The 13,927-nt window shown below is 39.3% G+C and overlaps 1 protein-coding gene across 2 annotated transcripts in view; it reads right to left on the reverse strand.

Moving 5' to 3' along the window:
• nbeal1 (neurobeachin-like 1) overlaps positions 1 to 13,927 on the reverse strand; it is a 126,699-nt gene that overhangs the window by 6,489 nt on the left and 106,283 nt on the right. For both annotated transcript variants that reach the window (XM_088930182.1, XM_088930181.1), the window contains 14 exons: positions 12,851 to 12,946; positions 12,311 to 12,435; positions 11,645 to 11,785; positions 10,653 to 10,783; positions 9,815 to 9,924; positions 9,081 to 9,198; positions 7,480 to 7,577; positions 6,046 to 6,162; positions 5,201 to 5,290; positions 3,912 to 4,021; positions 2,841 to 3,013; positions 2,299 to 2,393; positions 1,233 to 1,349; positions 750 to 911 (listed from right to left, as the gene is read on the reverse strand). In XM_088930182.1, coding sequence (XP_088786308.1) covers positions 750 to 911; positions 1,233 to 1,349; positions 2,299 to 2,393; positions 2,841 to 3,013; positions 3,912 to 4,021; positions 5,201 to 5,290; positions 6,046 to 6,162; positions 7,480 to 7,577; positions 9,081 to 9,198; positions 9,815 to 9,924; positions 10,653 to 10,783; positions 11,645 to 11,785; positions 12,311 to 12,435; positions 12,851 to 12,946 — 1,683 coding nt within the window. The remainder of the gene's footprint in view (positions 1 to 749; positions 912 to 1,232; positions 1,350 to 2,298; positions 2,394 to 2,840; positions 3,014 to 3,911; positions 4,022 to 5,200; positions 5,291 to 6,045; positions 6,163 to 7,479; positions 7,578 to 9,080; positions 9,199 to 9,814; positions 9,925 to 10,652; positions 10,784 to 11,644; positions 11,786 to 12,310; positions 12,436 to 12,850; positions 12,947 to 13,927) is intronic.

Consider the following 13,927-nt stretch of genomic DNA (forward strand, 5'->3'; position numbering starts at 1 on the left):
GAGATAAGATAATACCCCTACTCTTTTCGAGAAACACCCTGGGATTTGTATTGGCCACATCTGAAAGATGGCACCTTTTTACAGCATAGTGTCCCCTTCACTATACTGGGGCATTGGAACCCACACAGACTGCAAGGTGAGCGCCCCCTGCTGGCCCCACTAACACCTCTTCCAGCAGCAACCTTAGTTTTTCCCAGGAGGTCTCCCATCCAGGTACTGACCAGGCTCACACCTGCTGAGCTTCAGTGCATTGCCAGTTGTGCGTTGCTTGCAGGTTGACATGGCTGCTGACTAGCAAACATACAATCTGCTTGATTTTGTCACGAGAGCAACATCTGCTTTAAATTTCCACTCTCAAATTGGTGAATCAGTCCTTCACGTGCTTATATTTCTAAGCATATGTTGTTAAACATTTTGTATTATTTCAACTATGAACAAGAAAGAAGTGGGGTGTGCATTCCACAATTTAGACAAGGGCTGTTTTGTGATATTCGTGATTTTGTGTTTGTGAGGCTCGGTGATAAAACTGTGTTCTCTTCGACTGTGATCAGACGTGGGGAAATAAGAACCACAACATCACAAGCTCTCAAGCCGGCTGTACACATTTAGTCATTTTTAGACAACATTTTTGAAGAAAGTGAAGGTTAACCGTTATAGCATGAGTCAAAACTAAAAAAATATCAACAGCACTCAATTATCATTTCTTTCCTTTACGGCCAACCTCAACCCATAATCAAGATCAGGTCTACCTTCAGTGTGGATTTGCCCTCTATAGATGTGTAGACAACCAGGTGCCCCTCCCAGGAGATGGCAAGGTTGAGGATGGTGACAGGCAGGGAACTCTCACAGGGGGGCCTCAGGGACCGCATGTACTGCCCTCTACGAATGGTGTGGATGATCACTGTACCGTCCTGGACAGAGCACAGTCATGTGATGAGGCACCGGGACAGAAAAATAAACTCTTACATCTGAAGTGGAACAGTTTAACAAAGGAAGATGGATAGACAGCCAGGCAGTGTAGAAGCACAGGTTGTTTAGCCATTCTTCAAACTTAGACGATCAAGTAAGTGACGTGCTCTGGCTTCGAATGGCCCTGAGCTACGGATATCTACCGTAAGAGGAACTGGTTACGCAGAGAAAAAGCAGAAAGTTCAGAAAGTCTCAGGTGAAAACTATACTATAAGGTTAGCTTCATGTTACTGGCAGCAGAACAACACAAGTTCCACACCTACCGTTGATCCTGAGATAGCCATGTCCAGCTCAGTGCTGATAGAGACACTCACAATCTCATTTGTGTGCCCATACAAGATCTGTACAGGCTTAGGGGACAAACCCACAGGTACTCCTCCCTTTAAGAGAAACAAAAATACAGATATAGGACATTTGCTGTGAAGATCTTAGTAATAGAGATCATTTTGCTAAGCTCTATTAATTATGCATGTAAAAGGAAATCTACAGTGTGGTGTAGTATACTACTGTATAAGCATTTATTGCTACAATGTAAATACAAGAACTGATGAAAATCTATACATTCAAATCTAACACAATTCATTTTACATGGTGATATGCTGACATTTTATGGTGCTTTGGTGCAACATTTTCTTACTTATTACTGTACGTACACCCTAATAATAGTACCATTTTGACCCAAATCTGCACTTTCTCACTCTCCTTGAGTATGGCTCAGTATGTTCGTGGTCTTGAAAGATGTGAGAAGCTAGCAGAGCTTTACTGCATCAAAAAATACGAAACATTAATTTCACTGTTAAAATTATCTTATCTGTTTGATTTAAGAATATATTTCTGTATTTGTTATGTCTCTTTTTTAAAAAATAAGGTCACCTTAAATTCAAAGCCAGCTTATTTTTGGACTAAGACAGTACAATATGCTACTGTTATATATACAATATCCAAAGCATGCTTTGATAAACCTTAGCTAATTAACATTTTAATTGCCAAGTCAAAACAATTCAACTTGAGTACTTCAAAGGTAACTTTCAAAAAGCTTTGCTCTAATGCAAATACTTCTCCCCTTTTTGATCTGTTAAGTCCTGCAAAATTCAAAAACACTTAATTTAAACAAAAAATCATGTTATTTCTATTTCAGTTCTTTATCCAAACTGACACATTTAAATTACCTAGCTGCACTCAAAAAAAAGAACAAATATATGAAGCAAAATACTAATAACAATACTGTTAAGATAACTGGCAGACTGTTTGAACTGTAAGCAAATACTATTTTATGAGCTGTCTGAACTGCATTGACTGACAATAGTTAGACTTTAGTGAGCACTGTACCTGATGAAGGATTTGCCACACCATACAAGTTGTGTCTCGCGAGCCTGAAATGAGGTGGATACCACAGTAGTCTGAGGACAGGCACGTCACAATATCTGAAAAACAGAAAAAATGTCAAACTATACAACACCAGACAAAATAATTTATATAGGTATTTTACAGCAATGAGGATGTCTCCTTATCCTCTAAAAAGCTGAGTTAGCGTCAACTCGTCCGGGAGCACATTTTGGAGAAAATTTCCTGGGTTACTACATCTCAACAAGATTACTAATTTGGGATAATGTTTAATATTCTTAATTACTATACTGTGAGACTGCCTGTGACATCTTAAACTGCTGCACTGGGAAATATTAATACAATGTTCTCACTTCAGCATGTATAGAAATCATGACAGAATTACGGAATGATTCCAGATTGCAAACAGAATACACATTCTGGCTTATAAAGACACTTCAACATTCAAATTTGACTAATTAAAGAAAATAATGTAAATAGACACTATAACCATATCCATACTAGCAAATATACAAACAGGAATGTACCCATATGCCTAATGTGCTGTCCCACCAGCTTGCCCTTAGTCAGAGAGGTCACCCTGAGGCTATTGTCCCAGTGACCCCCGCTGAAGAGCAACTTCCCATCATGGGACACGACAAAGAGCTTGGCTGTGATCTCCAGTCCTGGAGAAAGAGGGCCGTTGATGAATCGCTGGGTCCTAGGGCAAACAGAAAGATCAACAAAATCAATGCTAGTAACTGGCTCTATACCAGCTGCTTTGCTAGCTGATGTTCGTCCATCGATGTCGATGAAGACCACGACTATCAAGAGATTATTAAGACTGAACTAGGGTCTTCTTAAATGTATAAACCACGCTGAAGAACTACATATAATTTAACATGTAGCCTAAAGCCCTCTTAAAAAGGATTCCAACAATACGTCCCATTAATGATCCAAAAACATAGCATCTCAGGGACAAAAAGTCCCAAGTTCATCAGATCTAAGTAATTATTGTAGACCAAACAAAACGCATTTCCTCCATGTTCACTCAGTGAAAAACAGTACAAACCTTATGGTGATTTTAGGTAAAGATCTTGAAATTTATGGTGTTATTTTACAGAACGTTATGGTGCTACTTTACAGAAACTCTTTACTTCAGGAATAAATTGATGTAGGAGTTCTCATATTTCTCTTGATCAAAAACGTTCTAACCATACACTGTTTCTAAACATATGTTTCTCCTGGCACATATTACTTTATACGCTGAATAAAACAGACAACTGAAGGTGCACATTGTAAAAGCAAACCAATAAATGAAACAATCGAATTAATTTTGGATTGTGTATGTTGAGATCCTGAGAAAACACACAGCATGTCTCACAACATTAGTGTGCGAATAGAAAAGTCGTGAGAGACTTAGCTTTAGTGTTTTTTTATTTTTAAAATATATTTTATGAAAAACTTATCAATCCCTGCATTTTCAACAAAACAATTTTCAATGAAACAAATGCCTATTGAAGTAAATAATATATTATTCTACCACTGATACATAAGAACCCTAAGTACTGAAGTTGAATTCTACTGTAATAAAAAATAATTGTAAATAATGGACTCACTTTGAATTAGATACAGTAGGGTCCTTGATGAACGTGAAGTAATTAGAAATATTTTTATCATAAGGCAGCCAGCCATGGGTTCCTATCAGACAGTTCTGACTCACTGTTATCTGCAACAACAAAAAAAATGGAATATTTTTTAATTCAAATTCTGTTTAATTTATGATTAAGAATACGGCATGTAGTGTACTTTGAAAAAAGAACACAAAAAAGTCCATCGCTATTCGACTGATGCTGTGCACACACAAAACAGACGACACACTGTAGGTAACATCTTAATCCGTGCCACTATGAGCAGAAAAGCATGAAATAAACAATCTTTCGCTTTTGTTAATGCAAACAAAACTGGATGAGACAACTAATGTGCGTGATTCAATGTTCTGCACCATGTTTCTAGTAAAACGCTGAAACTGATTAAACTGAAAAATGTTATCGTCTTCTTTCCTCAACACTTTAGTCTGACTAATCAAGTAATTGACTACAGAACAGCTTCCATAAGGAAAACGGTTATCCATAACAAAAGCACATATTCGAGAGTCAGAAAATGAGACATAAAACCAATTAACATAATATAAAAGAATTGTACATATTTGTACATATACAAATGTACATATTATTATATATGTCCTCTCTAAGTATGCCAGAGTAACTACAAGAGGGAATGCTTGTAGTGATGTGGTCTATTCAAACAATCAGAGTGAGAAAAGCTGATGGCAGGGAAGTTCATCTTTGAAGCATACTTTTAAGATTTTATAGGTTGAATCCAAAACCAATTTTTACAATTTCAAGAAAACAGGCCATGAACGAATGAAACCAAGTTTAAGAAAAATAGAATAGGATGAGACGAGATGGACACAAAGGGAAGAGCTAAAAAGAGAATATTTTTATCAGTAGTTGAATGTTCAGAATTACAAATTGAAATGCTATCTTAAAATTGCAAAATGCACTAAGACTTTATTTCGAATATTCTGCAGGCTTTTGGTCACCAAGATTCTAAAATAGATACTGCAGTTCAGGAATCGGTAGAGAAAAGCAACAAAATACGTTATCAGACTTAAAAGAATGTGCTGCACTGACAAGGAGTAAGAACTGATCCTTTTTTTTGTCTGGATCACAGAAGACTACATGGGGAGCTATAATGAACGCACCAGTCAGAGACTCTTAAGTGTATGAATATACTAATCTTGTATTACAGTACAATTAAAGGTAGTAGAGAATGCTAGTGCTTTCAGGAACATCTGTTGTATATCTTAAAAGACAAGGTCTGAATATAAATCAAAGAGACTTACCAAATTGTCTGGGCTGCCCTGGGAGATAAATGATCTCGACTGGTTTTTAGGAACAACTGCTTTCACTATAGGAATGTTATCACTGATGCCCTGGACAAATGAATAGAAAGCATGTATACAGTCATATAGTGTACACGTCACCAAGATTAACTTCACGTTTCACAGCAGGAACAAATAACCACAAGGATGTCATGTACAAAGGACAATATTTACATCAAAATGTTAAATGCCCTTTCTATTTCAGCATGCTGAAGAATATTTCCTCAAATGAGAGTATTGCTCAAGCCAGACAGAGAGTGCTTTTTTCTTGTGAAAAGGCTACAACCACACCTCTATTAAGGTAGCTTCGAATGCTGTTTGTTAGTAAACTTCTGTCACTTTAAAGGAAAATCCAGAGCAAAGCAAAAATTCATAATGAAGTGCATAACGTATTAATTAGGCTTTTGTATAAGTGTGTGTCCCAGTTTCTCATGCCCTAAGCTAGGGCATGTTTCTAGGCTTACACCACTACACTGAGAATTTCTGCTTGGTTTTATTAATTTTTTACTTGGTTTTCTCTTCAATAAAGCCCCTCTTCTTCCAAAATGTAAAACAAACAAGATTACGATGTCAAATCCATTTCACTTGAACAGGCTTTCTGTCGATGTTTTCATGCGGTTTACTCGATTATTTCTTCATACATTACTTTATTACTTTACATACGTTACTTTATTACTTTACATACATTACTTTATTATTTCCGAATTTCCGAGCTTACTGTTTCACCCGTTCGGTAAAATGACAAGTCAAAGCAAAGGCAATCAAATTATACTGCTGTGTGCCTCTTGCGAAGAGAGGTCAGCTACCTCAACGAAGAAGGATTTGAGCTCGGGAAGATGCTCAAAAATGCTCAGAGGACAAGTGTCCATCCGGGCTTTTCGCTTCTCCACCTCCTCAGCCGACAGTCGTACTGGATGAGGCTCCTGACCAACAGATGAACACAGAACAGTCTGGGTGACAACAGAGTCTACAGTATATGTACGTCCATCTATTTTTTAACGCCTTTATCCAGAGCTGGAGGGGTTTGCAGGTTGAGCCGCCACGTATCCCAGCAAGCAACAGGCACTGGACAGGTAGGATACGCACTGGACAGGATGCCAGTCCATTGTACACACAAACCCACCCACCCATTTTCTAACCGTCTCTTTCAAATCGGAGTTGGAGGGGAGCCGGAGCCTATCCCAGCAAGCAAGGGGCGCAAGGCAGGGTACGCCCTGCATGGGACAGCAGTCCGTCTCAGGCCAGATGCTGACACTCACACCAGGACTCATTTTCCAAGAAGCCAAACAAACCAACCAGTGTGTATTTGGACCGCGGGAAGAAACCCACCTGACACGAAGAGAGAACATACGAGCTCCACGCAGACAGTACCCCAGGAATTTGAACCCAGGGCCCCGGTACTGCGAGGGCAGAAATGCTAACCACTACACCACCACCATACCATGGCTATAGACAGTGCCTTGCAAAAGTATTCACCCCTTTCCAAAGATATCCCATTTCTGTTGGATTATAAATTATGTTAATACTTTTGTAAAGTGAATATTTTTAATTTGATTAAAATGAAAAATATATAAATATATAAATAAAATATATCTTACCTGAATGCTAAAACTGAACAATTTTATGGCAAAAGATGTTGTATTTTTGGATGAAATATCCAAACCTAATTTACATTGGTGTTAACTTTTGACTGCGTGTTGTCAAAAGGGCATTTTGACCCTTTCATCAAGGTTAAACTACTATAACACCACTTCATGTGATGTCTACAAAGGTACTAAGATTATATCCTGAAATCCCCAGCTCATGAGCTACTAAAACTACTCTGCATTAACTTACAACAGAGCACTGGTGATGCTTTAACTACTGTATCTCCTCTCCTCATATAAGACACTGAATATTCTAGCTCCAGGCTATCTTAAGGCCTTATCGCAAGACTAGAATCCAGTTGAATTTGAGACCATGCTGATTCAGCCTGCGAAAGACCAGGCTCCACACAATGAGCAATAGCTCCCTGTATTTTGAACTCAATATCCAAATTCATTAGTCAACATTTTTAAAAACGTAAAGGCCTATATTTTCCCTTTAGCTTCATTCTACTATTGGTGTTACTTGGTTAATTTACCAAGCTTTTATTTGTTTGATTTCCTGTCTATTAAGGGTATGTAGCAAGCTCTTCTGCACATTGCTTATGAATTTTTCTGGAAAGCAGAAAACAGTGTTATCGTCACGACAACGGGTACCTTCAGGAGCTGACAAGGAGTCTGTCCGAAATTGCTGATCATGCCCTCCAAGGCCTTTCGCTCTTTCTCGTCAGCTACCGCATCCAAATCTACAGCACCTACAGGGGCAAAAACAGCGAGTCAATCCTGCTCATCTAGAGCAGTAAAACGCAAACTTTTCACGCGTCGCCTACTTTCTGTGTGGTGTTCCCCTATAAGCAGCCCTTCCCCTACGAACGTGGCAAGATGGCAGAATTTAGGTACAACAGGGATCCAGCACACAGAAATGTAACTGACTCACTAATTTGTCTCGCCTAGGCAACAGCCAATAGTCCGGAGAGCTTGAGAGACGAAAACGTTCAAACAGCCTAATGCGGCGATTCAAATGGGAGCTCAGTAAGATCAGAAAACTTGATATTTGACCTCTGTATCCCCCCCTGGAATGCCACGGTCAAAGATTTGAAGTATTGTCCTACCAAGAGGGCACAGGGAATGGCTGCAAGAGAAAATTTCTCCTCAAAAGTCTGAAGTGGAAATATTTTTCACGGCTGCCTGTAATACCGCCCAAATAATAAATCCGAAGGTATTTGTGTATACTGTACGTCATTTTTTTATTTTGTTAGTACCTTAGCACTCTTTGTATTTAGCATTTCTACAGTAGTTTATGAAATTTCTTTGTGCTGAAATGTACTTTACTCTAATTTTACTCTAATGTACTTTACTCTATTTTCAGACAACTGACATGCTTCATACTTGTGGTTATGCCCCCACACGGATGCTCCTGGTCCCCCACGGGCCTGGATCTACAGCCCACAGCAAGATGCTTACAGTCTATTCACAGGTCACGGTGTACAGGGCAAGAGCATTGCATGTCCTCTTCCTTGGCATCTTTTTTAATTTGTCTATCTACGTTTTACTGATTTATGATTTATTAGTGCAAAAAAGGTCAACGAGAAGAAGACAATTAGAGACTCCTATTATATCCAACCATACGGTAATACTTTTAAAAACATTATAAATGTCAAGATTTTTCAGGCAAGTTCTTAAAGAAGTGCAAATAACTGGCTTTTGCAGTACACTTCTTTGCTCCTTGTTCTCAGTCATGAACCTAATAAAAGGTTATTGCAATCTGGGTCTTTTAACTCTGGTTTCTGTACTGAGGCCAGCAAGAAATGAGGTCTGTTAAGCAGTCAGTTCCATATTTTCTCCAAAAGAGTAGGGGTGTAACCCCGGTGTCCTGGCCAAATTTCCAATTGGCCCTTACCAATCATGGCCTTCTAATAATCCCCATCTCTGAACTGGCTTCATTACTCTGCTCTCCTCCCCACTGACAGGTGGTGTGTGGTGAGCGTACTGGCGCACTATGGCTGCCGTCGCATCATCCAGGTGGATGCTGCACATTGGTGGTGGTGGAGGGGAGTCCCCATTACCTGTAAAGTGCTTTGAGTGGAGTGTCCAGAAAAGTGCTCTATAAGTGTAAGCAATTATTATTATTATTATATTCACTGAAATTACCAAGATATTTTTATTTCGTTTTCTTTTCATATAGCAGTCGACCACTGATGTGTTTCTTCCTTGTACAAAAAGCCCGGCGATGAGAGAGTTGAATGCGTGACGTGTACCTTCGTAAGTACAATAGTAGAACACATTCAGCGCCTCCACTGCCGCCGGCCCCCTCTGTTTGTAACCAAAGATCAGGTCGATCCACTCGTGAAGGTGGGCCGACACATACTCCGATTCCTAAAAGACAACGACGACAGCAGACAAATCAGAGCCCTAATGGCAGATGAGCGAAACAGGTGAGCCCGACACATGAGTATTTTATTAGCTGTACTTCTTATGTTTCAAAATGGTAGTTTAACTACTGCAGTGGTGTTTCTTTCTTTACAAGAAGACGTTTTTCGTGCAACGTGCCCCTGTACGTATGAACCAGCAGGCCTTTAAGGAGGTAACACTACCCAGATATAACCCATCACTGTGGATCAGAACATCTTTGCACTTTAAAGTTTTTGGTAAAGTTTTGTCTTTGTTGACAAATCTATAGAGAGTAAATGAAAGCACTATTTACTGATGTATTTCAACCCTAATTTAAGCTGTCATTCTCACTGTACTGCTTGCCTCAACCTTGAATATATCAAAATACCTTTTGAATGGAGCTGCCTGGATTTAATTTTTCCTGTTCTGACAGAATACTGTGCGTTGACATCTCTGAGTATTTTAATTTGTTACAATTGTGCATCTTGAATTCCTTAATATTTATATAAGCACAAAAACACTACTGAAGATGCGGGACTACTGGCTTGTAGATGCAAGGGGATCGTGTTTTTCCAAATGAGCCAAATAAAAGCCTTCTTACCAGTGCTTTTCTGTGCTTGTAGATGAAATCTTCTGGACTTCTTGCCCACTTTGGAAGAATGACATCATTCACCCGTTCTTTAGATATCTGCAAACACCCGAGGTCAAAATCTGATGGGATAAAATGGGATTACGTTCAAAACGTTCAAATATTATACGAGGAAAACAATCAGTTGTTTAAATGTTTGTGGTTGATGGCCTTACGTTCTCCTAAACAAAGCAGGAAAATAGAAGCAAATTAATAATAATAATAATTGCTTACACTTATATAGCGCTTTTCTGGACACTCCACTCAAGGCGCTTTACAGGTAATGGGGACTCCCCTCCACCACCACCAATGTACAGCATCCACCTGGATGATGCGACGGCAGCCATAATGCGCCAGAACGCTCACCACACATCAGCTATCAGTGGGGAGGAGAGCAGAGTAATGAAGCCAGTTCATAGATGGGGATTCTTAGGAGGCCATGATTGGTAGGGGCCAATGGGAAATTCGGCCAGGACGCTGGGGTAACACCCCTACTCTTTTCGAGAAACGCCCTGGGATTTTTAATGACCACAGAGAGTCAGGACCTCGGTTTTACGTCTCATCCGAAGGACGGCGCCTGTTTACAGTATAGTGTCCCCGTTACTATACTGGGGCTTTAGGACCCACAGGGTGGGGCCAGCAGGGTGAGCACGCCCTGCTGGCCCCACTAACACCTCTTCCAGCAGCAACCTTAGTTTTTCCCAGGAGGTCTCCCATCCAGGTACTGACCAGGCTCACACCTGCTGAGCTTCAGTGGGCTGCCAGTTGTGAGTTGCAGGGTGATATGGGTGCTGGAATGCGTTTTACTCACCGTTTTGGTTCTCCAAAAATTCCGGGAAGTAGAAGAATTCTGGAATGAGCTCTTTGACATCGTTCGGATTGTCCACGAGGGCTTGCCAGGTGGCGGGAATGGAATGGAACTGCCGGTCAGCACAATCAAACCTGTTGGGAGAGGGGCAGATGACTTTTTTTTCTTTACTCTTTAATGATTATATCACTTTGGCAGTAGCAGGCGCTATGAAATATCTTCATGCGCTTCATCACGCACATAAATGCAAGCACACAAAGAGTTCTGACCCTAAAGTGGAATTTCTTGTGCCATTACAGTCATATTGAAAACAGTCCATCCATCCACTGTCTAACCGCTTTTCCAATTCAGGGTCATGGGGGAGGCAGAGTCTATCCCAGCATGCAACGGGCGCAAGACAGGATACACTGTGGAAGGGACGCCAATTCATCACAGGGCACAAACAGACACTCACACCCTGGGCCAATTTTCCCAGAAGCCAATTAACCTACCAGTATGTCTTCGGACAATGACAACAAACCAGAGCATCAACAGGAAAGCCATGCAAACAAGGAGGGAACACCACACAGGTAGCACCCCAGGTCCGGAGGCAGCAATGCTAACCACTGTGCAACCCTTCCACCCTTCTGAACATTATAATACTGTAGATTTCTTTTATTCCTAAGCTTTGTCTTTTCCATCAGATATTTTACACTAGACAATACTTTGAGCACTTGTTTGTAAACTTTTGTTTGCACATTGTTTTTTTTAAGGTCAAAAACTCACGATCTTGGATCAAGCAAATCCATTCCCAGCATTTATTATGGTCTACCCGTAAAAATACAGCACTGGGAAGGAACACAGCAGGCATAGTACTGTGACCGCTGTACAAGGTGCCCAGCAGGGCCTAAAAGCAGCTGCAGCAGTCTTTGGAGTTTACACATGAGTTTGAACTTACTATACAGATCACACTTACACATAACACGAACACGATATTAACAGCTTAAAGGTTGTACCTTCCACTCTGGAGCTGAATATGCAGTGAAGTAAAGGGCTCCACCCTTATCAGATAGTGCATCACCCCTGCAGCGTTGGAATAGTGGGTACCGTAGTGGAACTTATCAATAGTGCCAGTAGGGTCTTCAAAGCTTTCATACCTAATTAGAATAATGACAACGAAATGGGGTATTAGGATAGGTTATATTAAAATATTGAAAACTCCAACCTTTTTCTCCTAAACTCTATATCGATTTCTTCAAAGTTCTTTTGGTGGTGTAATTCCTGGTTTTCCTGGGTGTTCAGGAATGATACGGTGTACATTTTCTTCACCGATAATGCCAAATAAGGAGCAGAATGAGCTGAACAAAAAAAAAGTCTTAAAGCATTCTTATTAATCGATAAAAACCTTTTTGAAAAAATGCATCAAAACCGTACAACTGTCCACGACGCCCAGTTAAACTGTGCATATTCTCTCAAGAAACTACAAATACTTTTACAAAACAATGTTTAAATGAAAAAAAAAACACATTTTTTGCATCATGCACATTTTAATTTCTGAATACTTTTAAAAATATGCTGTGTTTTGCTTTTCACAATCATTTATATACCAAATCATCATCATCACACCAGTGGTAGCTCTCATCTAGCAGAAATAAAGAATTTACTGGTGAAAGAAAACATACTTTTCCCGAACAGATTTGGCATTTTTCTCATTCACCACTCCTATTGGTTTGGAGAGGTCTCGGAAAACGAGGGGATTGTTCAAATCCAGCTCCTCAGAGGTGTAATCTGAAAGAATCCAGGGAAACTGAGGAAAAAAAAAGAATAAAATTAATTCTACAAACATTTCAGGCGCTACTGAAGACTATCTTTTTTGAAAGGTATTGCTTTCAAAAACTCCATCGCCCAGCAGCATTTATGTCAATTAAATCCTTGATTCTGAGTAGCTCTTCATAGAATTATCTCTTATCTTATCTCTTCTCTTAATTGGTAGGAGTAATCAATTTACTATGAAACATTGTGTATAAACCATGAAAACCCGGACACAGAAATCACATTTTAAATAAGCCAAGGGAAACTCAGAACACAGTAACCATATATTAATAAAACTTTACAAATAACAGATTTTTGTTCCATGCGTTATCAAATATATTCGAAACTTCTTAAATCTCTCCTGTCGTGAACACAGCCTAAGGAGGATTTTTAAAAGAAGGACACCTTACCACTGGATATTGGGCCAGATCATTGTACGTTCTCCCGGCAATTGTATTCAGCTGAATGAGGTAGTCAAAGTTGGTGATTTCCCTATTCACCCACTTCTGCTCAAGAAGAAAGAAAATGGTAGAAAACATTTAAGCCTCAAGTGTGAAAATATGGTGTCTAGGGTACAAATTAAGTGTTCCAGTTTTCAAAATAATGATATGAGGTATTTCTTCAACAAAGAAATGAAACTTGTCAGGAAACGTTATCAAGACACATTGTCAGAAACATTTTTTCAAGCATATTTATTGCACTGGTGGTGTGCACTTGTTAATTGCACTAAACTCTTTAGGAATAAGAGTGGAAGCAGAGCAATGGGGTCTGTAACAGTGAAGAAAAGGGAGATTATCATGATCTTCTGAATGAGCTCCATTTTTCAGTTTTTCTGCATACAGATATATATGGATTCAGTCGTCCATGTTAAGGCTTCAAATACGACATTCCTTGTTAAAATCAGATTTTTACTATGGGATGATTTCAAGCCCTGCAGCTTCTGTAGTTTCTAGAAAAACTGCGTGCAGTTTCTGAAATGAACTTCGTGAAAGGACAAAATGTCCCTCAAACTCAGCACTTGATATAAACCTTGCCCCACAAATGTCAAAATACAAAATAAAAAATTACATATGGTTTTGTTTTTATTAAATAATGAAGAACACTATAATTGAATTTACTATGCAAAAAAAGATTGATTGAAAGCTTAAGCTTAAAAACAAAAGCTTAGGTTTTGTTTTTATTAAATAACGAAGAACACTATAATTGAATTTACTATGCAAAAAAAGATTGATTGAAAGCTTAACCTCCTCTTCTTCTTTATCTAGGTATATGCATCCCCCATGGATCTGGATGTGCTTAAAATGTTAACAAATATTCAGTAGCTATTTTCTAATAAGGGTGAACACGTTCATCAAAGGAGCCTGCCTGAGCTGAGTGCGAGACAACAGTCCATTCAAAGTGATTTACTGAATTATGTTCTCAAATAACAAACGCCTTTTTACCTTGCTGTTGAAAAAGCGTGTGAAGTGAGCTGCAATAAATCTTTT

The sequence above is a fragment of the Atractosteus spatula genome, chromosome 13 (genome assembly GCF_055471065.1).
Source record: "Atractosteus spatula isolate fAtrSpa1 chromosome 13, fAtrSpa1.hap1, whole genome shotgun sequence".
Taxonomy (NCBI): Eukaryota; Metazoa; Chordata; class Actinopteri; order Semionotiformes; family Lepisosteidae; genus Atractosteus; species Atractosteus spatula.